Raw genomic sequence first — 26,670 nt, 5'->3', positions numbered from 1 at the left:
CTTTCTTATGGCTTTTTTGGGGATCCTTCTGGATAACAGATAAGTGACTTATAAGACATTTTAAGTACTATCACACATTTTCCGGGAGTCATTTACAATAAAAAATCTCGCGATACTATTTAAAATTGAGCAAATTTCTTGCAAAATGTCCTGGCTGTGAGAATTTTCAAGTAAATTCTAAAAATCTTATAATGCTCAATTAGCTCAATTGAATTTAAAATTAAATTGTGAAAATCCTAGCACCGTTACAGGCATACATTTTTAAATTATAAAATATTTTACAATTTAATATTTTAAAATTTATAAATTATTTTTAACCCTCTAACGGTGTTTTCTTTAATATACGAAAAAAAAGTTATAAAACAATGTTTTCTAGGATAATTATGATCCAATAAAGTCGAAAAAACCATCCATTCTTCATTATCTCTTTTAGTTTAGGCTCTAGGTTTTTGAAACTCTTTTTGCTTCTAAAATTCACATTTTTAGTTTTTTTCAAATTTTTTAAATAAAATATACAAAGTAGAATGACATAATCTTTCAGTAAAAAATAAATTTATTTTAGTCAGATAACTTTAAATCTGTATTTTTATGGAAATTTTAAATGAATTATTTTGCACGAATATATTTTGTTGCTTTTTCTCTGACCTGTCACACAAAACTGGGAATAGCAACAAAACGAAGAGTGAAAATGAGTTCAAACTTTCAAGAGATGTTTATAAGATTATTACCGAGGACACTATAGCACTTTTAAATAAATAAAACCTTTATTGTCGCTGTAAATGTGATTTTTGTGTAGACCGCCTGGAGGCGGTCTTACCCGTTAGAGGGTTAAGTCTACCACGACAAGACTTCTACCCCAAAATTATATTTCCTTCTTAAAACGGTAAATGCGCTTAAAATCACGCACAAGTCAATCATAAAACGGTAAATGCGCTTAAAATCGCGCACAGCTCAATCGTAAAACGGCTAATGTTGCGCTTAAAATTACGCACAGCTGAATCATAAACGGATAAGAATGCGCCTAAAATTACGCACAGCTCAATCATAAAACACTTAAGATTGCTCAATCGTAAACCGGTTAAGATTGCGTTTAAAATCACGCACAGCAAAATCATAAAACGTTTGAGATTGCGCTTAAAAACACGCACAGTTCAGTTATGAAACGGTTAAGAATGCGTTTTTTTAAACACAATCTTAATCGTTTTATGATTGTGATGTGCATATTTTTAAGCGCATTTACCGTTTTATGATTGAGCTGTGCGTGATTTTAAGCGCATTTCCCGTTTTATGATGGAGTTGTGCGTGGTTTTAAGCGCAATCTTAACCGTTTTTTGATTCAGTTGTGTGTGTTTTTAAGCGCAATATTAACCATTTTATGATTGAGTGGTTTCTTGTTTTAAGCTTAATCAGAACTGTTTTGTACATGATCTGTATCAGCGCAATTTCAATCGTTTTATATTTCGCCAGTGCGAGTGCGAGTTCCACTACATTAAAAGTTAGAGCATTTTATGCTGAAGTATTGCGAGGTTTGAACACTTAAGCGGCTAACACGGTGAAGACCGTTTTACGCAATATCTCAATCGTTTCACATTAATTGCGTGCTAGTTTTATCGACGCCTTATAGCAAAAACAATTATTTTCAGCATAATAAAAAATTATTTAATTCAAGCTTTTAAGCTTATGTAAAAACTTTTTCACAAATCATACGGAATGACATTGTTCTTTCCTGCCTAATTGCCCCAGTCTCTCCTGCGCTCTTACGCACTTAGTAATAAATAACGAACATAATAAGTATACTACTTACAGCGCCATCTCTTACCTGGATCAACTATTTTGTTTCTATAAATAATCAATCTGCAACCACAAACAGATCAATAAAAACCATCAAAAATATTTGTAGATACAATAATTTTTATTTTTTTAAATACTAAATTTACAATATCTCTCTAAATATGTTTTCTTGTATAATTGTTAAATACACTCGCGCCAAATGACGCAAAATTGGAAATAATTAAAATTACAGGGCATCAATTGAAGATAGAAAATACAAAATAAATTATTTATACAAAAGATTACAAAAAAAATCATTAAAAATTCATCTAAATTTGGTAGTGACAATAAAATTTGGTACACAATTTTCTTCAAAATCTTATTGTTTCTCACATTGAAGACATTATTTCTCGGTTTATTTTGGAGTTTTTCTCCAGAATTTTCGCACATTTTTTTCTTCTTTCCTATTGAAAACAAATGGCCTGAGTCCCACTTTTGATTCCTTTTTAGGGCATTTCGTTTTTATTTTGCATTGAATGTATTTCGTATTTAATTTACTGATGGTGAAAGAAAAAGGTCAAGAAAATATTGCTCAAATTGCAAAATATAAAAGTCAGAAATAAAACTGATTTTCTCTTGAGAGATTAAATACAATTTAGCTATCTAAAATATTTTACCTTTTCCAAAAAGTCATTCAAAATCGAATCACTAAAATAAATATTTTTATACACTTTTTTTCTGGAAATTTTCTCTGTCTCATAAAATATTTTGCGAGTAATTATCATTTTTTTTGTTTGCTTTTTAATGAAATATTTCTTATCAATAGTGTTGATACCATTGCTCATTTTTTTGTGTGAATAGAGAGAAAAGTTTATTTTATGATTGTTCCTCTAAATAGTTTTTTTTTGTTTTCTTTCCACAAATACCAACGGAAGTTTTCTTTGCTCACTAAAATTTGTAAGTTTATGTACAAAAATTATAAAATTTCTCTCAGCGCACAATTAAAAACTCTTGCTGTATTTATTTTTTTTTAGATTTATCTGACTTAGCAACGCATAACCGCAATAGAACGGTATGATAACAATTATAATTTTATTTTTCTCATCTACCTTTTTTTCTTTATCAATTTAGGAGTATTTTCTTTTAAGGGTAAATTTGTTTTGCGTAAAATGATGTAGTAAAAAAAATTTCCTGAAAAAGCACAATTAATTGTGGAAAGTTTCTTGAGTAATAAAATTGTTTTCGTTCTTCGAGTAAAAAAGAAATTTCCCTTTGTGACAAAAAAGAGAGTATAAAATGGAATACCTATTTTTTCTCATTAATATTCATAAAATTATTGTGCAACGCGATATTCAATTGGTAAAATCGATTTCTATAAAGATACTTGTTCCTTTTACTTGTTTTTTTTTCTCTTTATCATTTTAACAACTATCAACCTGTAATAATGTTCTCCTCACTGTTTTTAGACGTCAGAAGAATCGATTGGGAGACAGTCGATCAACAAACATTTCTATCTAAATATGGAGATTAATTTAGCAGCAATAATTTTCAATATTTTTTTGGATAAATTTTTGCATTTTTTTCTCTTTTTCAAACCTTCTTACGTGGTGGCCTCATTTAGCTGGGCTGTGGAGCCACAAGAGTTACTGCAGCTGCTGAATTTCTCAGTAACATTGATTGAGGTCGCGTCCCAGCTGCAGTCTTTCTCACATCTCCAGCCCCTTTTGGAGCCATCTGCTGTGGATGGGAATTCATGGGCTGAATAACATGACCACCGTCCTTTAGGGCCTCCTCCATTGTCGCCTGGAGCACTTCAGTGTATTCCCTGATCAGATTCGCTATCTGGAAGGCCTAAAAAAAATATTGAAAATACCGGATTTTAACGATTAAAAAAAGTACTTTAAATAGACTTTCTTATCAATTAAGCCCCTTATGAGGACGCTACAAATCAATCTAATTTTGTTTTGAGTGAAAAGTTTTCGAATTAGCTTTAGTTCAGATTTGAGGTGCTATAATCGGAATCAAATTGACATATTTGATATTCTGGTATAAGATTTAAATATTTTAGAATGGAAGTACAGTAGACTCTCGCTCAATCGGCTCTTTTTCAATCGGGCCAAAAATTTTGTTGATAATTTTCACGTTCAATTATGAAGCTAATTTGCTCAAATTCGCTGTAGTTCTTCCTATTTTATCGTGATTCTTTATAATTGAGCGCTTTTTGTGGAATTTACAAAGGCTTTGACGCCCAAATCTCTCGATAAACCGGATGACATTTTGCCCCAAATGCCTATTTGAGAGAGAGTCTACTGTATTGACAAATTTCCAGAGAAAAGTATATATCGTGGTTTGTGTCACTATATTTATTGTTTATCGAAAAAACGAACAAAAATATTGACTAAATTATTGCAGACTTTAATTCCTAAGTTCAATATTAATAATTCCAGTAATAGAGAAAAAAATGATAAGATAAAGATCCATAAAATACTTGACAGAAATCATAAAACTTTAATGGGAACGTGACCTATTTTAAGTTATTTATCCAAAACGTTACCAATTCTGTCCCAAAAAAAGTCTTAAGCGGTCTTCAGACTAAATGTTTAACCCAGTTTCTTATGATCCTAAAATCCTAAATAGCAAACAATTTTCTTAATTTGTCAGAATCCAATAGGTCATTTACTTTTGATCATCCAATCTTAAGTCAAAATTTTCAAAAAATACCTGACTGTTAAGAATTAGATAAGTTAAGCCATATGGCTTAACTTAGGCCTGAAGTTCGTATTAGGGAAAGGCTTTTAGGGTTCACACTCACTTTGGTTTCGAGCACTTCATATTTTTTAAGATTTAAGACTAGCGATTAAAATACCAGAGATAAATCACATTCATTAAAAGAATATAGAATAAAAAAATATGAAGTATTCGAAGCTAGGGTGTATGCGAGTCATGAAAATCTTCCCTTATGTTTAGGAAAATTTTAGGATCAACACAATGTAATTTCTAGAAATTCTTATGTAGCTGGTAAAAATTTACTGATTTGTCTTTCCTTATTACAAATAAATTAAGACAGACGCTCACGACACTTCGAAATTCATTTTCCGGACGTATTTCAGCAACCATACGGACGAAACGAGAAGTAAAAAGACTTTTTTCTTTGACCTTCAAAACCGATTTTCGAGTTTTTAATCTCCAGAGCCTGGAGCCCACACCAACCGATTGCATAAGCAGGTCAATAATAAGTGTTCATATATGCACAGAATTTGACATTTTATTAACTAATCTATTTTTGATTCATAAACATTCTCCTCAAGAGGAACTTGATACACTTATTATTCTTATGATCGTTAAATTAAGTAGGAAAAATATTAATAGTTGATAAATTACAACATTTTAACTTTCATTTGAAATCCAGTAAAAGATTTTAAATGAACCACTTTAAAAAAATCATTTTTTTACTCATGTAAAAAAAGGGCTCTATGAGGTAATTATTTTTCCAAAGATTTAAAAAAAAAAGGTAGAGCAAATTCGACACATAATAGTCAATTTTCATTTTTAAATATTATTATTACAGTAAATTTTCATTTCATTTCCGCTTATTAATTTTTTCCAATCTCTTTTTGGAGCAAAAATTTATGTATTGAAATATTCAATTATTTCTTTCAATTTTAAGTCATGAATATTTTCGAATCTTTCGTATATAATATTTCGATATTGCTCTATACTTCCTGACACAAAATGAAAAGTTTTCAATATCACAGTGAAAAATGTAAAGAATCTCAGCTAAAAATATAAATATAAATAACAATCTTTTGGGTGCCTCAAAATATTCAAAATTCTTTAAATTTAGAAACCTCTCAATTTTTTCTCAGCGTTAGTTCTCTCCTCTGGCGGTTGATAGAGAAAACCTTTTGATTTATTTAACAAGTCTTATGCCCTAGACACACTTACGACTTAAGCCGAGAGACGACTAAGTGGAAAATGTCGGAAATGTAGTTTGACCATTATTTCTAATATAATCATGCTAAGCCGTCTCTCGGCTAATCCCCAGGTCTGTCAAGGCCCTTAGGGACGTAATTTTCTGTGTTTGTGGATAGGTTTGCTGACTAAGCCTTTAAGAACGAGAGAGCCAAAACATGAACATAAGAAAAAACTCATTTTTTCTGCCCTAGAACAAAACATGATTTTTGTCGCTCTCAAAGTGAACCGTGAGCGACGATCGGCAATATAGTGCCAATCTGGAGCTTAAAATCGCCAGACACGAGACCAGCAGATCAGTACCATTTTTAGAAGAAATCGACAGATCTGCACTCGAATGAACCGTGAGAGACACAGTTATCTACCCCTTGATTTTAGATGACCGTAGGAACAATTTAATTTTTAGGTTACCGGTGACCCAATCGTCCATATTAAAGGGTTAATTAATAAATAAATAAATCGGTGGATTTCTGTTTATACACTGAGAAAAAAAAAGAGGGTGCGATTAACTTCTTTTCTTCGTAACCTTAACACTTTTTAAGTGTAAAAACATATCAATATTTTTTAATGTTGATCTTACACCTTTTTAAGTGTAAAATTAACATGAGAAAAGGTAACTTTAACCCCTAATACACCTAAAAAGGGTAATATTTACACCGATTTCGGATCAATAATGCAAGGTAAAATTAATATTTCCAGAATGTTATTTTAACTTTTGCGGATTTCTCTCACTCAGTGTACCACCATTCGTTTTGTAACTAAAAAAAAAAGGTGGCAAACCGTCCCAGACTTTGCGAAGTTCTCGAACTTGTGACATAGATGCTGTCCCTTAAAAATACTCTCACATAATTTTCCGTTTACTGGTTCTCAACTCATTTAAACCGATTTGTAAATCACTCGAAAGATCCCACAAAATTTCGAGAGTAATAAAATTGATTTTAGCACAAAAATTACTTATCGGTTCCTAACCGGTTCATTACCAATTCAAAATCGATTTGAACGGATTTATAAATCACTCAAAACATTGCCCTAAATAACTTAGGACTAATTTAATTGAATTTCGAATAAAAATTAGATTGGAACCGGTTCAGTTTTGTCGGAAATTTCAAGACCTTTCCGACGAGCCCAAACCTAGCCCCAAAAACCTGATAAAAGCGCTCTCTAGAGCCTTTTTTAACCTTTGACATTGAAAAACCGTTATTAGGAATGATTTAACGGTATTTTCACACATGGTCAATTGTCCGCCTGGGTAATCTCTAAAACATATACTAAAATGAAAAACATTGCATGACGCGTCGACTTATGGGAGGGAGTCACCCTTATACGGGCTTCAGACCTACGGCTTAGCCATATGGCTTAACTGCACTAAATTTTTTATCACTCACGATTTTTTGGAAAAATCTACCTGAGAATAAGATTATTAAAAATAAATGACTTAGGGTAAAGTGTATAATTTGGAATTAGTGTTACAAGTTGGACAATTCCCCGGTACAAGTTCGACATGGTTTTTTTCTTGATAAATAAGGTCATTCGCCTAAAGCAAGACAGTTTGGAAAGTTGGACAAAGCAGTGTGGAATGTGAGACACATCCTTAATAACTTGATAATAAATCAATTAAATATTTCAATTTTTGATAAAAAGATTATTAAACCTAATTTTATGATTATTCGAGAAGTTAAAAATGCAAAAATCGTTTTAAAACAATCAAAGAGTGACTTGCAAGAAGAATTTAAAAAATGTATTACCGCGTGATATTCATAACCTGGACACGGTAGTTTTCATTTTCTCTGTTTTTTATGGAAGTTGCTAGGAAAATATTAACCCTTTAAGGACGATTGGATCACCGGTGTCCCATAAAGAAAATAATTTTTCCTGACTACCTAAAGTTATTTTTTTCTTATGTATGTACATAATTGTAAAGTTGAAGGTTGAAGGAATATAGAATATTTTTTGCAAGTCTCTAGCTATTTGCTATGTAGTAAATATTTAAGCTAAAAAATGGTGAATTTTTAAATTCTCAAATTCATAATTTATTTTATTTATTTTTTATACTTCCAATTTTTTTTAAGCCAAACCCTTTTGGCAATAAAAACTACAATACTCATTACGTAATATTTTTCATTAAAGCGAAAAATATTATTCATTGGTATTGTCAGAAAAATTACTTCAATTTTTGGGCTATTTTTGTCCTTATCGTTTATAGAAGCACAAAATACACCAAATCAGACTCTGTTGGACTTTCCAAAGTTAGATGTAACACTTATCATTGATTATGTTTCTCAGTTTAATTTTTATTGTTGATTTTCAGTCCGAAAAAAGCGTCTCGTCATTAAAAGGTTAAAGTGTTTTGTTTATTTTTCGGTATAATTTGTCAAATATTATTAAGTCCGTAGTGAAAATCGAAGGACATACATCCATTTAAAAGGTGAATAAAAAATATTTGTGAAATATTATATTTAAAAAGGATAAGTTGATTTTGTCAATGAATTTGGTGGTTTTGTGCAGTGAAATCATTTTAACAAGGACGAAAAAGGTCCTTAAGTATTCGGAGAAATAGTTGCAACAACAGTTAGCAGCTGATAAGGAGGAAATCTCCTGGAAAAGGCTGCAAAGATTTCCAGATTCCGAAGACCACTTTTTTTACAGAATGGATAGTAAATATCGCAAAAACTCCTGGAGAAAGACAAAGAGGAGCCTCTACAGAACTCCCAAAGCAAATGGAAAAGGATTTGGGCGGATGGGGAATTGAAATGTGCTAAAAATTGCATCCGCTTTAAAACTATAACTGCTGGACAGCACGAGGCGTCTGTGAAATTTACAGATCCTCTTTTTGGTTGGACACCCAGGAAGTTCTTGGTAATTAGCGTTCCTCAACTGTTACCCGGACATAAAGGAGGGATTAGCATAACCATCAAATGTGCAAGTATACGCAGAAAACCCTCAACATTTGATTTTCTACATATTTTGTATGATATGTTGTCATTAATATCGCTATGTCCAACTTTCCAAAAGTTTTTGTCCATCTTTTCAAAATGTGTTATTTTTTAATTTCCGTGAATTCTCCGAGTATTCGGTTGCAATATTTAATAACAACTGTTAAGATTCTGTTAAAATATTTGTCAAAGAATCCCATGATACAAAAAAAAATGGTAAAAAATAATTATTTATTCAGTTTAAAAATGCATTTGAAATTGATTTTTTTCTTAAGTGTCTCGCTTTCCACCATTCACCCTACAGTACACAATTTGTTTTTAAGCATAAGGAACCAAGTTATAAAACTAAAGCATTAAAAATATACAAATAAAAATGAAGTACTAAATTTATCAAGACAAAAAGTCCTGTCCAAATTGTACCATTGCATTGTCCAACTTGTACCACTGTCCAACTTGTACCACTTTACCCTATTAGGCTATAAAAAAGGAATAAAATTGCTGACTATTTAAGATTTTGAGGCTTTCGGGAATTGGGCTAAGTCTCTTAGTCTGAAGACCGCTGTAGGCTCCAAGCCGCGATCTCTAACCGTTTGGCCTCTAGAGCTAGCGACAACCGGACGGACAGACGGACAATCTGTGGAATTGGAGCAGTAAAAAACGAATAATAAATTCTTACCTGTGCAGTAGTGAGGATAACTTTGGATTGTTTCTTGTCCGATCCCGTGATGATCATGAGACAATTCATGTTTGGCGAGTACGAGAGAATCGATGTGTATTCATAAGTACAGAGTGTATTCCGTGATCGATGCTCCAACAGATGAATTCCATTCTGATCGACAGCCAGCCAGAGAACTCTTGGCCAATTCGATGTGAAAGATTGCTGTAAGACAAGAAACATTATCAGTTTTGAACAGAGTCTCTTGCAGCCCTCTTACTACTCACCATCACATCAAATATTGTAGCCTTATGAAGTGGCCAACTCTGGATGAGATTGAGGAAGGCTTTCTTAGCTTCGGCTGGTGTCATTCCTTTGAGACTCTGATGGTGCATCGCCACGGCTTCATGTGGAATATTCGGCACATAACGCGGCGGGAGGCAGTGTCCAGCTATGGCACGGTAGTCATTTAGTACTTCGCCACAGTCTCGCAACTCCAGCTGAGCCTGGAGTGCAGTCAGCATGATCTGAAAAAGATTGATTGAAAAGATTTTTTTTTTGATCGAAGAGAAAGAAGCAGCTAAAAGTTGCAACGGTGGCCACAGGAAATAAATGAACTTTGAAAAATCAAAACTTACCGCTTCCATTTCAGAAATGGGAAATCGATCAGTTCGCAATCCATGGAGTACTTGATGGTAGAGCAATTCCTTCTCCACTGGGTCCTCCAAATTCATGTAATGATTGAGGAAGAGATGTTTCTTAAACAGGAACAAATGATGCTGTCGTCGACATGCCGGAGCCAAATTTGACGATTGATTTTGCTGAATAGCTTGAGCTGCTGCTGTTCGGTATTTTTCCCACTTGGACATCACATCTGAAACCTTCTCATCCGGCAGCAAACTACGATCTGAAGCACCTAGAACTTCATAGATGGCATATCCCTGAGCATTTTCCTGCAGACCAATTTTCTTCTTCACCAACTCCATCACTTCACGCGCCGTGGAACTCGGATGGAATTCCACTGAATGATACTGGCCATCCATAAAGTGGAATCTTGCATAGATTGGACGACGGTTAATTGTGCAGACAATCTCTTCACGGCTCGGTGGCCATTGTCGTCGTCGGGTGCCTTGAGTCTTGAAAAAGCATTTCTCTGCAAAACGTGCATATTTCCCCTCCTCCGTGATGTAATCTGACGAACAGCGTTTGAGATGAGCAATCAGATACTTCCGGACAACCTTCTGCGGTGGCAGAATTACACTACATGCCAGTGATAGGAGTGCCCAATGTCGCAGATTGACTCTTGAATTAGGATCTGGATGATCTGTTGTCTGTTTCACCAATTGCAAGTACAATTCATTGAGCAGAGATTCCTTCCTCATGCACCTCTCCATGATAGACTGAATGAGCGTAATGTGTTCATCTTCAGCCCTCTGAATCGTTTCTCCACTCTGTCCAAGGCCAGCATACGTGAGAATAGCCTGGAAAATCTGCAACATTGCTTGTTCCTCAGCATCAGGCAATTTACTCAAACTCTGTGGCAACGGTTGTCGACTGAAAGCCCAATAGGCATGTGGAAAACCCTTATAAGTTTCCCCATGATCCTGCACAGCATTCCCATGTTCAGCACGCAATTTCTCCAGTCGGTGCTTAGACAAACGTCTCAGGGTATTTCTGAGAAATCCCCCACTGGAATCCTGAGGTTTCCTCAGTAATTCCGCATCCACCAAATGCCTCCGACAAACCACAACATTGTGATGCAATCTCACACGATCTTCATTAGTAATTCCCTTCTGTTTCCTCACCGGGACCTCATTTTCCGTTATCCAATTGGACAGAGCCGGAAAGTACGAAACAATAAGTGAACCAATTTCATTCTTTTGCACAGTCTCAAAGACAAAACACCTCTGTTGATCTGTTGAGCCATTTGTCAAGCGATTTAGTGAGATGGTAATAAAAGAATCACTGGGATCCAACATAATTGATTCCACATCGTGATACCGAAATTCATACAGAACAAACTTATCATCTGGCTTTATCAATATCAATCCCTCACAGTTCACCCCCAAAATCAAATTATTCCCATAACTCCAGTATCCTCGATACGTAACTGGGAACATTGTTGTCCCATACAGTGGATACTGCATGACACAGGACAAATAGAGAACTTTTGCTGTCAATTCAGTCCTTCCAGCTCCATACTGACGATGAGCTTGAGCCAAAATTGGCACCCAGAAGTGCTCTTCTCGCGTCTTTGAAATTCTATCTGGCAAATAGCTAGCCACATCGGTATAATACTCCGGTTTGGGTTGACTAGACGGATCACCGAGGGCTACTTGTGCCTGCAATCCTGCCAATTGAAGGGCTACTTTTTCACTCACCGGAAAATCATCACACTTCACAACACTATAAACTGCCTGAGCATACAGCATATTCACTTCAATGGGATCCTGCGAAAGTTCCCTGGTGGACTTGAAGAGGCGCTTCTTGAAGACAAAACGATTCTCACCCGAACCCAGAGTAGCAGCATTTCTCCGAAGTGTTGAGTTGGTTGTATTGATTTTTGTTTGTTTTCTGCAAAAAATATTTTTATTTGAATTTATTTATTTATTTGTTTTAAATCAAACATAATTAGGGTTCGTCCCTCTTACAATGTCTGATTAGATAGGAAAAAAGTACAAGAAAAAGAAAAAAATGAAAATAGATTACGACAGAAAATTTAAATAGAGAAGAGAAAGAGAAAAAAACAAAGAAAACACTCTACCCCAACTGAAAGGCACTAGGAATGCCGGTCTGCGACGTCATAGCACGCGGTGGAAGGAAGTTGTAAATAACAACACCCCTGAGTACGCGAAAGCTGGCTCGAGTGAGCTCTCGGAATCAAGAGTCTCCGCTGCCTGGACGAAGCCCCCAAAGCCAGGAGCGAGGCTAAGTATCGCGGTCTCCGAGAAGTAATCAGACGGAACAGAAATAACACAGCTCTCAGACGGAGGAGGGAAGGCAGATCACAACCAACCAGAATGTTTCGATACCATGAAATGTGATCATGAGCACGTAGAGCACAAACATACCGGACACAGTTGTGGAACGTCACAGAAAGCCTCCTGATTGTTTCACAGTCGGCATCAAAAAAAAGTTCTGCTCCATATATGATAATGGGCAGTAGTAGTGCTCTCACGAGCATAAGGTGAGTATTCTGTGGGGTTACCTCACGAAAGCGCCGCAGAGTCCTTAGCATGCAATAAACTCTTTGGTTGATGTGAGAAATATGGTCACACCAAGAGAGGGAATAGTTGAAAATCAACCCCAAATTGCGAGCACGCTCAACAATTGGAATGATCTGTCCATGAACAGTGAGTGGAATCAAGTCAGCGACAAGAGGTCTTTTTGAAATAATTAAGGCCTGAGACTTCTTGGGATTTAAACAGAGCCCGTTTGCGAGAGTCCATGCTTCGATTCAGGAGAGAATTATTAAAACACCAAAAAAATTTACTTATAGTAAGGTGGGGTAAACTGGATCGTTTTCCGAAGAGTGCTACTTAAACGCTTGTTTTTGAACTGATGAAATTCTTTTTTACTTCTTCTAAATCCATAGAATTATCCACAGTTTCATTGAGAAACATAATATAAAAAAATTATCAAAAATATTAAAGGAAATTTATAAGATAATGATAATACTGAAATAAGTCAGCATGCACTAACTGGGTCGCCTTTTTGCTAATTCACCACTACTGAGAGAAATCCGAAAAAGTTAAAATAACATTCCGGAAATGTTAATTTTACCCTACATTATTGATCTGAAATTGGTGTGAATATTACGCTTTTAAGGTGTATTATGGCTTAATGTTACACTTTTTCATGTTAATTTTACCCTTAAAAAGGTGTAAAATTAACATTAAAAAATGTTGATATATTTTTACACTTAAAAAGTGTTAAAGTTACGAGGAAAAAAAGTTAATCGCACCCTTTTTTTCTCAGTGACCTTTAATTAAACCTTTGGATTTAAAATACTTTTTTCACAAGGAAAAACAATAAATGATTTCAATCAACCAGAATCAATCATTAGCGAAAATATCATTTTTAGTGAAGAACCCAGCTGGCACAAGATTGAAATGACTTATTTAATGGATAAAAAATATTATTTTTGCTTTTTCTCAAACTTGAAGAGTTATATTATGTCACTGTAGTGACTATACTACGGAAATAAAAATAAAAATATTATTTTAAATGGATTAGTCATAAACGATCCAGATAGCGTAGCACCCGGGTTAGCACACTTGACTGTACGTCATCGCTAATCACTATTCAAACTTATCAGGAATTCCGAAACCTTTCCAAGACACCCAAACTATCCCTAATCGATTGAGAAATATGCTTTCTGGAATCTTTTTAACATTTGACCTATTCGATTAATAATCTATGAAGACTCGTTCAAAAGAGAGTTATTTTCTTCAAATACATTCCATCGCACTGTATTCACCGTTTTCACTGTATTCACTACAGTGGAGTTCCTCAAATTTGAACTCCTCAAATTTGAACGACGGTTGAGTTCAAAATGTAAAATTTGAGGTTATGTGAAGAAAGTTTTGCGTGGAGTCTGAATTAGAACTATTTTTCTCTGGTGTTTCCTCAATATTATCGTATTATATTAACTTCCGCAACAAATTCCATATCTTTCACAATAATTTACACTGATATATTCTCTAAAATTATCTTTCTTAAATTTGGGAAAGTTCATTTCACATGAATTCCGTTACATTTTTGAAAATATTGTTCAAATTTGAGGAGTAAAAAATGTCATCTATACCCCCCAAATGTTCAAATTTGAGGAACTCTACTGTAATTTCAATTAGCGGTTGGTGTCTGGGATAAACTCTTCTTGCTTTCTGTTATAATACCCTCAAGTGTGTCTCAGCTTTCATAGAAAGGCCAACAGACTTTCTAAACTATTTCAAAATATTATTGTGTAGCTGTGGGACAATACGACATCAATAGTATGAATTAATTCAGACAAGCATTTCTAAGACACTAAAGGATACTTTGACGCTATTGGAGTACGAAAAATAACCAAAATCTTATCTTTAAAGTACTTTGAGAGCCAATTTCAACGATGGTCTTTTCAAATACACTCCATTGTATTTTACTGTACTGTACTGCGTACTACGTACTGTACTGCGTACTGTACTGCGTACTGTACTGCGTACTGTAATGTGGATTTTGGAAAATTTCATTTGGTGGTTGGTGTCTGGGATAAAATTCCCTTGATTTTTGTTATAATCCCCTCTAATGTGTCTTAGCTTTTACAGAAAGTCCAGCAGGCTTTGCGCACAAAAACGGACCTCTTAACCTCAAAAGATATTGCAGGTCTTTCAGCGCCAACGGTTCATAAGAAGTTGATTTCAAATTGACCGTCTCAAAAAAAATTACATACATTAGCGGTATTTTAAAAATGATTTCCCAAATTAGCTCCTAGTGCTAATCAAAGATGCATAGATATGTTTGCAAATTCCCGGGACCCCCTGTATTCACGTTGAGTAGTAATTGAGCAGTAATGAGTTGATACTGAATTGATAGTGAATTTTTATTAAAAACTGGATCTTTTTTAAATTATGAATTCAAACTATTTGAATGTAAATTGCGTTTTTCTTACGTTAAATTTCTTTTTCAGTAATACTGCAAAAACTTCATTTCCAGTTCATAAAAATATACTGAAATATTGCTATCAAACTGAAAATTAAGGAGTTGTGAACCTTCTTAGGTAATGTTAAATGATTTCTGATCAATTTTAGTTTTTTTACTGACCAAAATGACAACAAATGTTTTAGTTATTTAGTAATAAATTTTTTCTTAAGTTATCACTACCATAGAATGGATAAATCAATGACATTCGACAACAAACAGAGAAATTTTTCAGATTATTTCAAATATTTATGATTTGGAATACTATACAGGAAAAAAATATTCCGTAAAATTGTTCGAAAATGTTTGTTAATTCCTATTGGAGGACTTACAAAATACTCGTATATCGCATAGCCTACCAAAAAGTTTGTAATAGTTTGTGCTTTTTCACAAACATTGTTCGTACATTTTTGTTTGTCTGGAAAAAATGTGCGAACAAATGACAAATTTTTGCAAAACTTTTTTTGTATGTTTACGAGCATTTACGAACAAATGTTTGTAAAAGAACAAAAAATGATCGTCAAGTGTTTATGACGAACAATGTTTGTGGAAATATACAAACCTTTACGAACTTTTTTGTGGGTTATACGATTTAAGAGCAGTTCGTAAGTCTCCAGTAGGATTTCACAAACTTTTACAAACAATTTTACAAAATATTTTTTTCTGTGTATAATAAAATTTTTTAATGCATTTGCTTTATAAAAAATTTAAGAAAAGTAATCTTTTTTTAAATGAATGATATACTTTTAAAATTTAGTATTCAAAGCTAATTTTATTATCATTAAATTAAATTTTTTTTTCCTTCCTCTAAAAAATAACGATATAATAACTTTAATTATTTAATTATAATTTGTGATTTAACTTTATTGCCATCACAACCACGTTGTGCATAAAATTTGAACAAGATAAAATAAAAATTATAATAAAAATGCATTCACAGTTTTAAAAATGCAAATGTTGAGAATACAACAAAAGCAGCGAAAAATTAAGACTTCCATGGGATTTTTTCTTCCAAGAAAATGCAATTTTCTATGTGTCAACTCTCTCTAATTATTCTAAATAGCCATAAAATTGCCATCTTCCTCCATTCTGCATCATAAAATTGCAGAAAGAAAGAGAAGGTCAACCACAAAGTCAGAAAAGAAAAGAAAAGTAAAAACTTACACTTCCCACGCTGCAATAATGTCGTAGAGATAGTCGTGGGACTTTACATGTTCCTCCCCATCGGGACGTGATTGATATATGGCCCAACCTTCTGTATTGCAGAGTCCCAGCTTTTCCGCCAACTTCGCCACGGCATCACTTGCTGTGTCTGTCGGATGGACATCAATGGCCTTTGTGCGACCGTCCAAGAAGAAAAAGCGACATACAATTGTTCCCAAACGACGCATTGCCTGTTTTCGATGATAAAAAAAGGATAGGAAGATTAATGAATGCACACTCTCTTGAGCATTTTAGCCCAAGAAATTTGTGTTGAAACTCACAGCAACTTCCACACTCGATGGTGGATACAATCTGGCCGATACTTTGGTGTATTTGCAATTATCCAAACACCATTGAACATATTGACGCAATTTTCCATCCAATGTCTCAAGATTCTTCTTCAGGAAGCTCACGTAGTACCTGCAAATGTGATTGTATCGAGTCAAATTACGAAAGGTGTTCCTCACGAGAAGAATTAAAAAAAAAAAAACAACTAAAAAAAGAAAGGAAAATATGTGATTTGAAGCTGACCTAAAGAGTAATTTGCTGGGTTGAAAAGCCACAATTGTGAGGCACATGAGAAGCCAAACACGATCAGTCCACTCAGAATGCGGATTATTTGTAGCCTGTCTCATACATTGCACGAAAATCTCATCTCGCAGCTCTTCACGCTCGATTCCCTGTCCAATTATGAATTGAATCACCTGCAATTGAAGATGTTTGTATGAGATACCCCATAAGATGCGCATCCGCTAAAGTACAGATCTTTTGGTGAAATCAATCTCGCAAAATCTAATTGTTTTCGTGCCACCGGAAATTTATGAGTTTCCTCCAAAAAAAAATCTTGCCTCAAACAATGGATAATCTTGCTAAATTGATTTTACAGGGTGTCTAATTATTTTGCTATTTGTTAGAGGCCAAACGGTTGGAGATATTAGCTTACACAGAAAAAAATATTTTGTAAAATAGTTCGTAAATGTTTGTGGATTCCTATGGGGGAGTTACGAAATGCTCGTGAATCATATAACCAACAAACATGTTCGTAAAAATTTGTACTTTTTTCACAAACCTTGTTCGTAAAATGATCATTTGACGAACATTTTTTGTACTTTTACAAACATTTGTTCGTAAATGTTCGTAAACACAAAAAAATGTTCGTAAAATTTTGTCATTTGTTCGTAAATTTTTGCCAGAGAAACAAAAATTTACGAACAAATACAAACAAATGACAAAATTTTACTAACATTTTTTGTGTGTTTACGAACATTTATGAACAAATGTTTATAAAAGCACAAAAAATGTTCGTCAAATGATCATTTTACGAACAATGTTTGTGAAAAAAGTACAAACTTTTACGAACTTGTTTATGGGTTATACGATTCGCGAGCATTTCGTAAGTCCTCCATAGAATTTCACAAACATTTACGAACAATTTTACAAAATATTTTTTTCTGTGTAGGATAACCCGGGTAACCCAATATGTCGTCCTGCCTTGCGCCCTGCCTTTTAAATTTGTTTTTTTTCTAATTTTTAGCCTTCAATCCTAACGTTCAGTAATGACTTTCCCTATTAGAGCTCTTTGCAGTTGAAATTTATACCCCAATTCGAAAGAATATGAGAGGGAACTTACTCAAAAACCAATTGGAAGTTCGAAAATTTCAACCGACGCAACGACAAAAGTGAATAAGTTGATGAAAATGACATTTTATTTTATTAAAGTTTTAATTCAAACATTCTATCATTCTAAAATTCTATAAAACTATGCAAAAATACACTTTTTGCAGAAAACGTTTACACACTGTTGTTGACGATAAGTGTTAATACCGAAAATTCGAAATGGAAGAACAGACAGCGCTAAAACGGCGAATATGTGAATTTGAACTTTATATTTTTGGTCGATTTTCGAATAGATTTTGTGTGATTTTAGGAATAGGTTCGTCTCAATGAAAAGTTATAGCAGAACAGAGTAAATATCGCTCTTTCAATATTAAAGAGATCTTCGCACTTCACTAGAGATTTCTGTTCCAACATCTTACTCCTTCGAAACAAATAATTAGCAACCTCTTTCTTTGCCATCCCTTTTACTGCTTGTCAAAAAAATAGAACAATCCGCTCTTTTCTAAATTGTTACACTGAGAAAAAAGGGTGCGATTAACATTTTTTTCTCGGAACTTTAACACTTTTTGGGTGTAAAAATATATCAACATTTTCTAATGTTAATTTTATACCTTATTAAGGGTAAAATTAATATGAAAAAGGGTAATTTTAACCCCTAATACACCTAAAAAGGGTAATATTTACACCGATTTTGGATCAATACTGCAAGGTAAAATTAACATTTCCGGAATGTTAGTTTAAATTTTTTCGGATTTCTCTCAGTTTACCAACCGGAGCTTAAATGATAAGAGATATCAACTTCTAGCTTTAGATGACCCCCTATAGAAAAATATTATCTCCTCAACTGAGTATTTATGTTTATTTCGAAAACGACATCAACGATTTCTATTATTTCTGGATACGTTTTGGAGGTAGTCCATGAAAAATTTTTGCTCACAGATACCTTTGATCGAAAGAATGTTCGACATCGAATTTTCAAATGGCACAGTTTCGAGGTGCTTTCCTTTTTCCTCCACACTGTTCCAAAACTAATATGTTTGTTTCGAAAACAGCATCAATGATTTCTTTTATTTTTGGAAATGCTTGAAGGTTGTCTGCAAACAGTTCGTTCATAAATACCGTAAATATCTGACCCAAGAAATTTTCGACATCGAATTTTGAAAGAGAAAGATTGAACAACTCTTGAGAGCCTATTTCTTAACTCATTTGTTTAAATTTTGATTTTTTTTTTCGGAAAAGTCTTGAAATGTCCAATCTGCCTGAAACGATCTCAATCAGTAATGAACAAGTAAAGTACTCGTAGTTGATTTATCTGTCTTTAAGATTTTGTTATTCGTTGGAAAATTTGTTACCGAGCTAGAGGTCACACGGTTAGAGATATCAACTTCTGGTTTTCAATAAACTCCCCCCCTCACCTTGTCCATAAGTCGAAATTATCACAAGATGTTTTTTTCTTTTCTTCCACACTCCTCCTACTTGTCCAAAACTATTTGTTTTTCGAAAATGGCTCCAACGATTTCATAAATTCTTAAGCCCAAGATAAAGTTTCAAATCAACTCAAAGGTTTCAATGACATTTCACACTATTCTTGACAATTAGGTGAGATTCTTTACAATTTCAGCTTTTATGGTCCTAGGTGAAATCCGACAAATTGTAGATTTACACGTTTAAACACTCATAGATCACGAAAATCATATGCGCCAAATATCGATTTTCGTGGACGACCGTCCTGTCCCTTCCGGAGAACAAACGCTTCTGGAGAGAGAACGGAAAGAGGTTTTTTCGATAAGCGGTTTTCGGCAAAGGTTAAATGTCGATAGGTAGCTAAAAGTTGATGATGTCAGAGCCACCACCCCTCTCTTCCACCATTTTGAAACATCCTCAAATTTTGTTTTTTTTTTTTAAATAACTCAGCCCTTATGGCTAGAGATGGTAAAATTTCAGAAATTTCACAGCAGTCGCCACCTACTTTAGGCGGAAATTCATGAAATTTCTTGAAATTTACCAACTCTATTATGGCATCGATCAATCTCAAATTTTAGTATCTTATAGCTGGACCTAAGAGTTTTCGATTAAAAAATATAGTTGGGTTCCCCAACTATAGTTGGGTTTTAGAAAGCTCTCGTGGAGTACTAGAACCCTTATGACACGCCAAGTTCAGCCGATTTAATCGAATGTCTGAATAGTCGAAAATCGATTTTCGAAAATTCAATTTTGAAAATTTCGAAAACTAGTTTTCAGATGTTATTACGAGTCTTGTAGATCCCGGATGAGGTTCTTCGTTATTGCTTTGTATTGCGGCACTGTAAGGTATCCAGTTTGGTTCGCGAAGAGTGGCGAGGGGTGGTGCAAGAGACCCTGTCCCTGAAAGGGACGTAAAACCACCTACGTTCAAGTTTAAACTCAAATGATTTACCTTTATTTTTGAATTATTTTTATTAATCGAGTCGAAGCATTAAAAGTTAAATATGTCTTGCCCAGTATTTTTGGATATCTTCTAGAGATTATCTATGTGAGCCTTTCGTCCATAGATACCTTTGATCGAAAATCATGACGACATCAAATTTTCGAAAATTGAAATTCAATCACTCTGAAAGGCCTACAGTAGACTCTCGCTCAATCGGCTCTTTTTCAATCGGGCGAAAAATTTTGTTGACAATTTCCACATTTAATTATGAAGCAAATTTGCCCAAATTCGCTGTAGTTCTTCCTATTTTATCGTGATTCTTTATAATTGAGCGCTTTTTGTGGAATTTTCAAAGTCTTTGACGCTCAATTCTATCGCTAAACCGGATGACATTTTGCCCCATATTCCCGATTGAGAGAGAGTCTACTGTATTTCTTAACCAATTTGATTAAATTTGGACGTTTTGCAAAGGTTTTGAAATAACCAATCCGGTTAAGTCGGTTTCAATAGGTAAAATACTCGTAATTGAATTATGTTTCAAGATTTTTTTTATTTGTCCGAAATTTTGTTACCACGCTAGAGATCAAACGGCACGAGATATCAGCTTTTGGTTTTCGGTGACCCCCACATAAAAAAGAGGTAGGTCAGGTGAAATTTCGTCGATAGATACATATGACCGAAAAAAATCTTCACATTGAATTTTGGCAAAAAACAAACGAGCAGTAAAAAATACGAAATGGTCAGTAAAAAATTAAAAATGAGCAGTAAAATATCTAATTATGGTCAGTAAAAAACTTAAATCTTTACAAAAAAGGATCTAATTTATATATTTAACATTTAAAATTGTTGCAGATATAATGAAAAGCCCTCTATTTTCCCTTTGCCAAAATTTGGACGATAATATCACTGTTTCAATTTTTTTTGTTACTGCTCAATTTTAACTTTTTACTGCTCATTTATACAATGCCTTGAATTTTCAAAGGTTAATCGGCCTGGATGACCGATTTGAACAAATTTGGATATAATTTCGAATTATTTGTATCGAAACAATTTGTTTTATTTCGGTTATGATTCAAGTAATTTAAGCTTTATACGAAGCTGGAAAACTCTTTTTAATTAAAGTATCATTAGCAATTCCCTAAAATAATGTACAGTTCCCAGAAGCCACGTAGTGGTAAAGCTCTATTGCATAAGTTACATGAGTATATTACAAATCCCCACAAACTTTACACCATCCAAAAACTAATCCAAAACACTGGTGTACACGGTTAAATAATTGAATTATGAGTAAAACTGAGGTTTCTAACTTTTTCTCACAATTACTTTCGTCGCAATCAATTGTGGATTATTACCTCGATTCTCATTAAAAGTTTCACCAAGTTTTCTGTACAAAATATATTATTATGGGGGGCTATTTTTGCAAATTTACCTGCAACTCCCGTTCAGTGTTGAGCTCACCACGCGTATACTTGCAGAGATCCCGGAAAATTGTGCACGCTACACTGACATTCTCGGGATCGTACATGTGAATGTGAGAAGTGGGAATGGAAGTGCCACGGTAGTAAGTAATCATCTCGTACTTCGGCACAACAGCTTCAGTTCCCTTTCCACGTCCCTTGCGTGTCAGTGTAGCCATTATTGTGCCCTCGGGTGATCTTTCGTGAGTGTTGAAATTGCTTTCGGCAAATTCCAGAATATCATAGTAAATATCATCCCTGAGAGCATCCCGTTCCCTCTCTGTGGCATCCATCTGATGCATCTCCTGTAACTTCTTCTCCACCCGATACTTCCGACGTTGCTCCCGCTCAGCATGTGGATGCCCACTGCCACCAGTGGAGGAAGCCCTGGAACTTGGGCGACTGTGCTTAGGCGATGATGGACTCAGGGGTCCACCGGAAGACCGCTGAACGGGACTGGCAGAGCGTACGGTAGCAATTGCCGGGCTCTTTGGTCTCAATTTGTGATTGGTGCTCTCGGCAAAGTTAGTCGGTGGTTCAGGCAATTCCGGAACCGTTGGTAGCTCCTCTCGAGCAATCAGTGCCTCATAAATCGGCTCTGAGCCACGATTCCGCAGAATCCCTGTGATCTTGGGCACATGAGCTGGTGCTGGTGGAGCTGGACCATTGGTAAGCGGTGGAGGTGGTGGAGGCATTGTTGGTTCCGGCAGAGACGGTACACCCATTCCCTTGGCACCAGTGGACATCTGAGGAGGAGCAGGAATTCCCGGTGGTGGCATTTGTGGTGGCGGAGGCAATGGAGACAATTTTTCCGGTCGTTCCAGAGCCAATCCCTCCATCTCTTGCTGTATCACCGTCTCAAGTTCCACATCCAAATCCTCCACCAAATTGTCCATCTTCTCCCCAATCTCATCAATCAGTGCATTAACATTAGAATTAGGCGTTACCTCACTCAGAAAAGCAAACAAATTATCCAAATCCACTGATTCACTACTCTGATTACTCGAAGACTGGTAACTTCCATTGATCTGTGAATTATCCTCCTTATTGTGATTGAATTTTGAATTAATTTGTTCAGCCATCTGTGATAGTGCCAGCATTTCCTGCTTAACCGCCCTAAAATAGTTCAAATACAAAAAAAGAAATCCATATAACTCCCTGCTGAAATCAAAATTCCATTACAGGTAAAATCATTAACAAAAAAAAGTTTTACTTGAAAACCTATGCAAATTCTACATTCTTTTGAAGACTTTTAGTTAAACTCTACTCCAAAAATCCAAAGCAGCTTCTAAATATGCATAAATGCCGTGATAAAAATCCCTTTGATACCCCTCCCCCCCATTTCTTAAGTATAAGGAAAATTCCTCAAAACTCACCCATTCTTTCGCAAATTATTCCCATAAGTTTGCATGCTTTCAAAAGTTCAAGTTATGTTTAGCATAATACCAAAATCTACTATAATATTTAATAAAGTGCAAAATGAAGAAACAGTGATGGAAAGAATTTGATAAGAGAAAAAAAAACACAGCAAAACCCCATAATGATTTAAGCATCATTCACATTGACTTAAATATTTAGTTCCACAAAATATTTCAGTTCCACAACGTTTTCTTATTGGTTTGTGCTGCAAATACCATTAAGTTCTAGCCAATCAGACAACGTAATAAAAACAAAATGTTTTGTAGGATGAAATATTTCATTGTACGTACTTTAGGAGAGACTGGAGCAATATTTTGTCAGTTTCATTGACCATTGTAGTATCTGCATTTCTTTTGTGTCAGAATTTCAAACAAGAGGCAACATATGTATCCTAGCTTTAACAAAATGCAGATGAAAAACAAACGCAGATACGACAACGGTCGATGCAACCGACGATTTGTCAAAACGGAACGGATATTTTAAATTTACACGAGTTCTTCAAAAACTGGATAGAGTTATATGAACCACTAAAGTCACTCGTTCTTCAGGATATTGAAACCTTTATCCCTTTAAGGACGATTGGGTCACCGGTGACACAAAAATTAAATGTTTTTACGGCCTTGTAAAATTATGTTTTGCTCTAAAAAGTCAGAAAAGTCATTTTTTCTGGCCCTCGATTTTTGAGCCTCTTGTTCTTAAAGGGTTAACTCTTTCGCGTCATTAGGGTCATATATGACCCGGGGAAAAACAATTTTCTTGACTATTTACATTAATTGAAATCTTTCGATTTGTGCACGACATCATAATAGAAGGATGTAAGATTCTTGGCTAATTTTCTCAAGACTCCACCAGATATTCAGGAAAAGAAAATATTTGAGATCAAAAATCACGAATTTCGAACTTTGTGAAATGGCTTTTCTTTTTCAAAATTTTTTATATTCATTTATTTTTTTCAGTATATTGCATATTTTGATATAATAAACTACTCTCAATTTTCCAGAAAAGCGTGTAGAATTTTCTCGGTCATATATGACCCTATTGTCCCCAAGGGTAACAGTGTTTTCGTCCCAAACCTATAGCGAAATGTAGTTGGGACATTGTTTTTCTTTGTGAAATGCAGGTGGGACATCTTGCTCCTGGACATTTCATCTTATATCTAATGAATTATAACATATTTTGCAATATTTTAGAGTATTTTGCAAGCGTCTCATATTGTGCAATTGTATTGTGTGTGAATAAATATGTGGATAAGTTTATTTTCGACAAATACCACTCAAAATATTGTGACAGTGACTGTTCAAGGGATTACCAGGAAGATTCCTTGAACACCAGGAGTACAGTGTTCATCAATACAATCCAGTTTGCCATGGTTTTGGCCAAATTCATAACTTCAAGCAAAAAAAAACTCTTAAGAAGCCCGTGATATAGATTTTGAAAATGGTATGTACAGTACACTTCCCTTGAGAACAATAGGGTCATATATGACCCGGAGTTTTTCCGAGTTTTCACGCATTGGCATTTTTTTTCCTCTCTGAACTATTATATTTGATCATAAAGCATTAGGAAAAACTCAATTTTACATGAATTCATCTGCTGAATAAAAGTGTGACGCGAAAGAGTTAAGAAGTGGGCTAAACCTTTAGTCTGAAACTCATGTAAGGTAAAAATTGAAAGCCTCTATCTCTTTTATCTCGAATTTTCAAATTTTCGCTTTGACAAATTTGCCCCAGTCTTCCCTATATATAAAAAAAACAAGTGATGTCTTTTTATTTAGGTTAAATCATAATGAATATCAAATCATTTTTGCCGTCATCATTAAAAACTTTTCCTTTTACACTGTACTCACGCTTTTTTATTATTATTTTCAAACAAATCCGCAAAATAAAGAAATGAAACGAAAATGTAAAAAACGGTTAGCGATCTTTGTGTCTCGGCTAAACTGTACGACTAGTACGCGTACTGTCTACGCTTTTGGTTTTTTACATTTTTAACCAGCGGACTTAAAAAAAATAGCTGATTTGTTGAAAATAATAATAAAAAAATGCTTATAATTCAAACAACGGTATTGCTTTACAATTAAGTTTATAATTTCTCGGGTAATGTGAATCTAAACTAAATCTTGAAAAATCTCAAATTAGTGATCAATTTCATAAGCAGTATAATACAAGATTTTAGCTATTGATAACAATACTTATTTGTCTGTTTGGAAGAGAATGAAAAGTCTGAACTTGAGAGACTGGTATATTATATAAAAATTCGATGTGGTTTTAGCCAAAGTTTGAATCTACAAAAGTGCCTCGGCTAAAAGTACACAAATTGTCGTCGACTTTCGACAAAGTCAAACATGTAGACTATAGACACCATTTCATTCAATTAACAAAAAACTCTCAAAACTGTAAATAGGTTTAGCAGAGACGCCAATCGGTAATATTAGTCAAAAATCAAAAATCTAATTTTTTGTCACTACAATTTGTCAAAAAAAAATTAAATTAATATTAATAAAGTTTTTCACTAGAGAAGTTTAGAAACACACAAAACTTTCCCAAATTTTTCAGTTTGTTTCGTCTTTTAAAAGAAATTACTGAATGTGTCTTCGCTAAATTTCGATACACTTAGAATTTAGGGTGTTTTCCCTTATGGTGTGTACACACTAGAAGCAATTTTCGCCAAATATTGCCTTTTTCAAAAATTCTGACATTTCTGCTTACAAAAAGATAGTGGAAATTTTCTTTAAAAAGGCCCTTTTTGAAGAAATTTATACTAATGTGTAGAGGCCATTATGGTGTGTACACATTACAAGAAATTTTTGTCAAAAATTGCCTTTTAAAAAAAATTCTGACGTTTCTACCTACAAAAGGATAGGGGAATTTTCTTTAAAAAGGCATTTTTTTTTAAGAAATTGCTCCTAGTGTGCAGAGGCCATTATTTCCAAAATAGGAATATTTTTTTTATCGTTTTCAAATCTAAAATTTTCTTATAACGCAAAAGCGTGAAATAGAGCGTTCATATTGAAAAAAATTATGCCCATAAAAATTATTTAAGGGGGTCCGTGGTGCAATTGGTAAGAGCGTTCGGCACTTGGGCGGTGTGACCCCTGGCTCGACTGTCACAGTTGTGAGTTCGAGTCCCGCCCGGTGCAAATGATTGAAGCGTCTGAATGGGCGTTTTTCAAGAAACATTGTAATCTGAATTAAATCATTGAATAATGTACAAAATGGCCATAAAAGCCCGGTACATCGAAATAAATAAATAACAATAATAAAAATTATGATGATAAAAAATTAAATTAAGTACAGTAGAGTCTCTCAAATCTGAATCTCTCAAATTCGAACGACGACGTTTGGCTTCAAAATGTCAATTGTGGGGTTATGATAAAAAATTCGCATTGGTGAATGAATGAAAATCATATTTACGTGCTTCTTCCTGAATGTTTACATACATTATGATCGTATAAAATGAAAAGGAAGTATGATACCATTAAGATTTGTGGGAAAGTACAGGAATTTGATTCAAAGTACAATTTAATCTCACATAAATTCTGTTAGTTTTGAAAAAATC

General features: G+C 34.3%; 1 protein-coding gene across 2 annotated transcripts in view; it reads right to left on the bottom strand.

The window, feature by feature from the left end:
• Window positions 1-1,893: 1,893 nt before the first annotated feature.
• LOC129798661 (myosin-I heavy chain) overlaps window positions 1,894-26,670 on the bottom strand; it is a 101,351-nt gene continuing 76,574 nt past the window's right edge. The window contains exons 11-19 of one of the 2 annotated variants that reach the window (XM_055841940.1): window positions 21,666-22,809; window positions 16,744-16,916; window positions 16,494-16,632; window positions 16,174-16,403; window positions 9,969-11,904; window positions 9,618-9,857; window positions 9,352-9,555; window positions 3,367-3,621; window positions 1,894-3,284 (exon numbers count right to left, since the gene is read on the bottom strand). In XM_055841940.1, coding sequence (XP_055697915.1) covers window positions 3,388-3,621; window positions 9,352-9,555; window positions 9,618-9,857; window positions 9,969-11,904; window positions 16,174-16,403; window positions 16,494-16,632; window positions 16,744-16,916; window positions 21,666-22,809 — 4,300 coding nt within the window. In that variant the 3' untranslated portion in view covers window positions 1,894-3,284; window positions 3,367-3,387. Of the gene's footprint in view, window positions 3,622-9,351; window positions 9,556-9,617; window positions 9,858-9,968; window positions 11,905-16,173; window positions 16,404-16,493; window positions 16,633-16,743; window positions 16,917-21,665; window positions 22,810-26,670 lie in introns of both variants that reach the window. The other variant, XM_055841931.1, reaches the window with a different exon arrangement.

The sequence above is a fragment of the Phlebotomus papatasi genome, chromosome 1, assembly GCF_024763615.1.
Source record: "Phlebotomus papatasi isolate M1 chromosome 1, Ppap_2.1, whole genome shotgun sequence".
NCBI lineage: Eukaryota > Metazoa > Arthropoda > Insecta > Diptera > Psychodidae > Phlebotomus > Phlebotomus papatasi.
The sequence above is the reverse complement of the archived record's forward strand: the minus strand, read 5'-3'. Positions and strand labels throughout refer to the sequence as shown.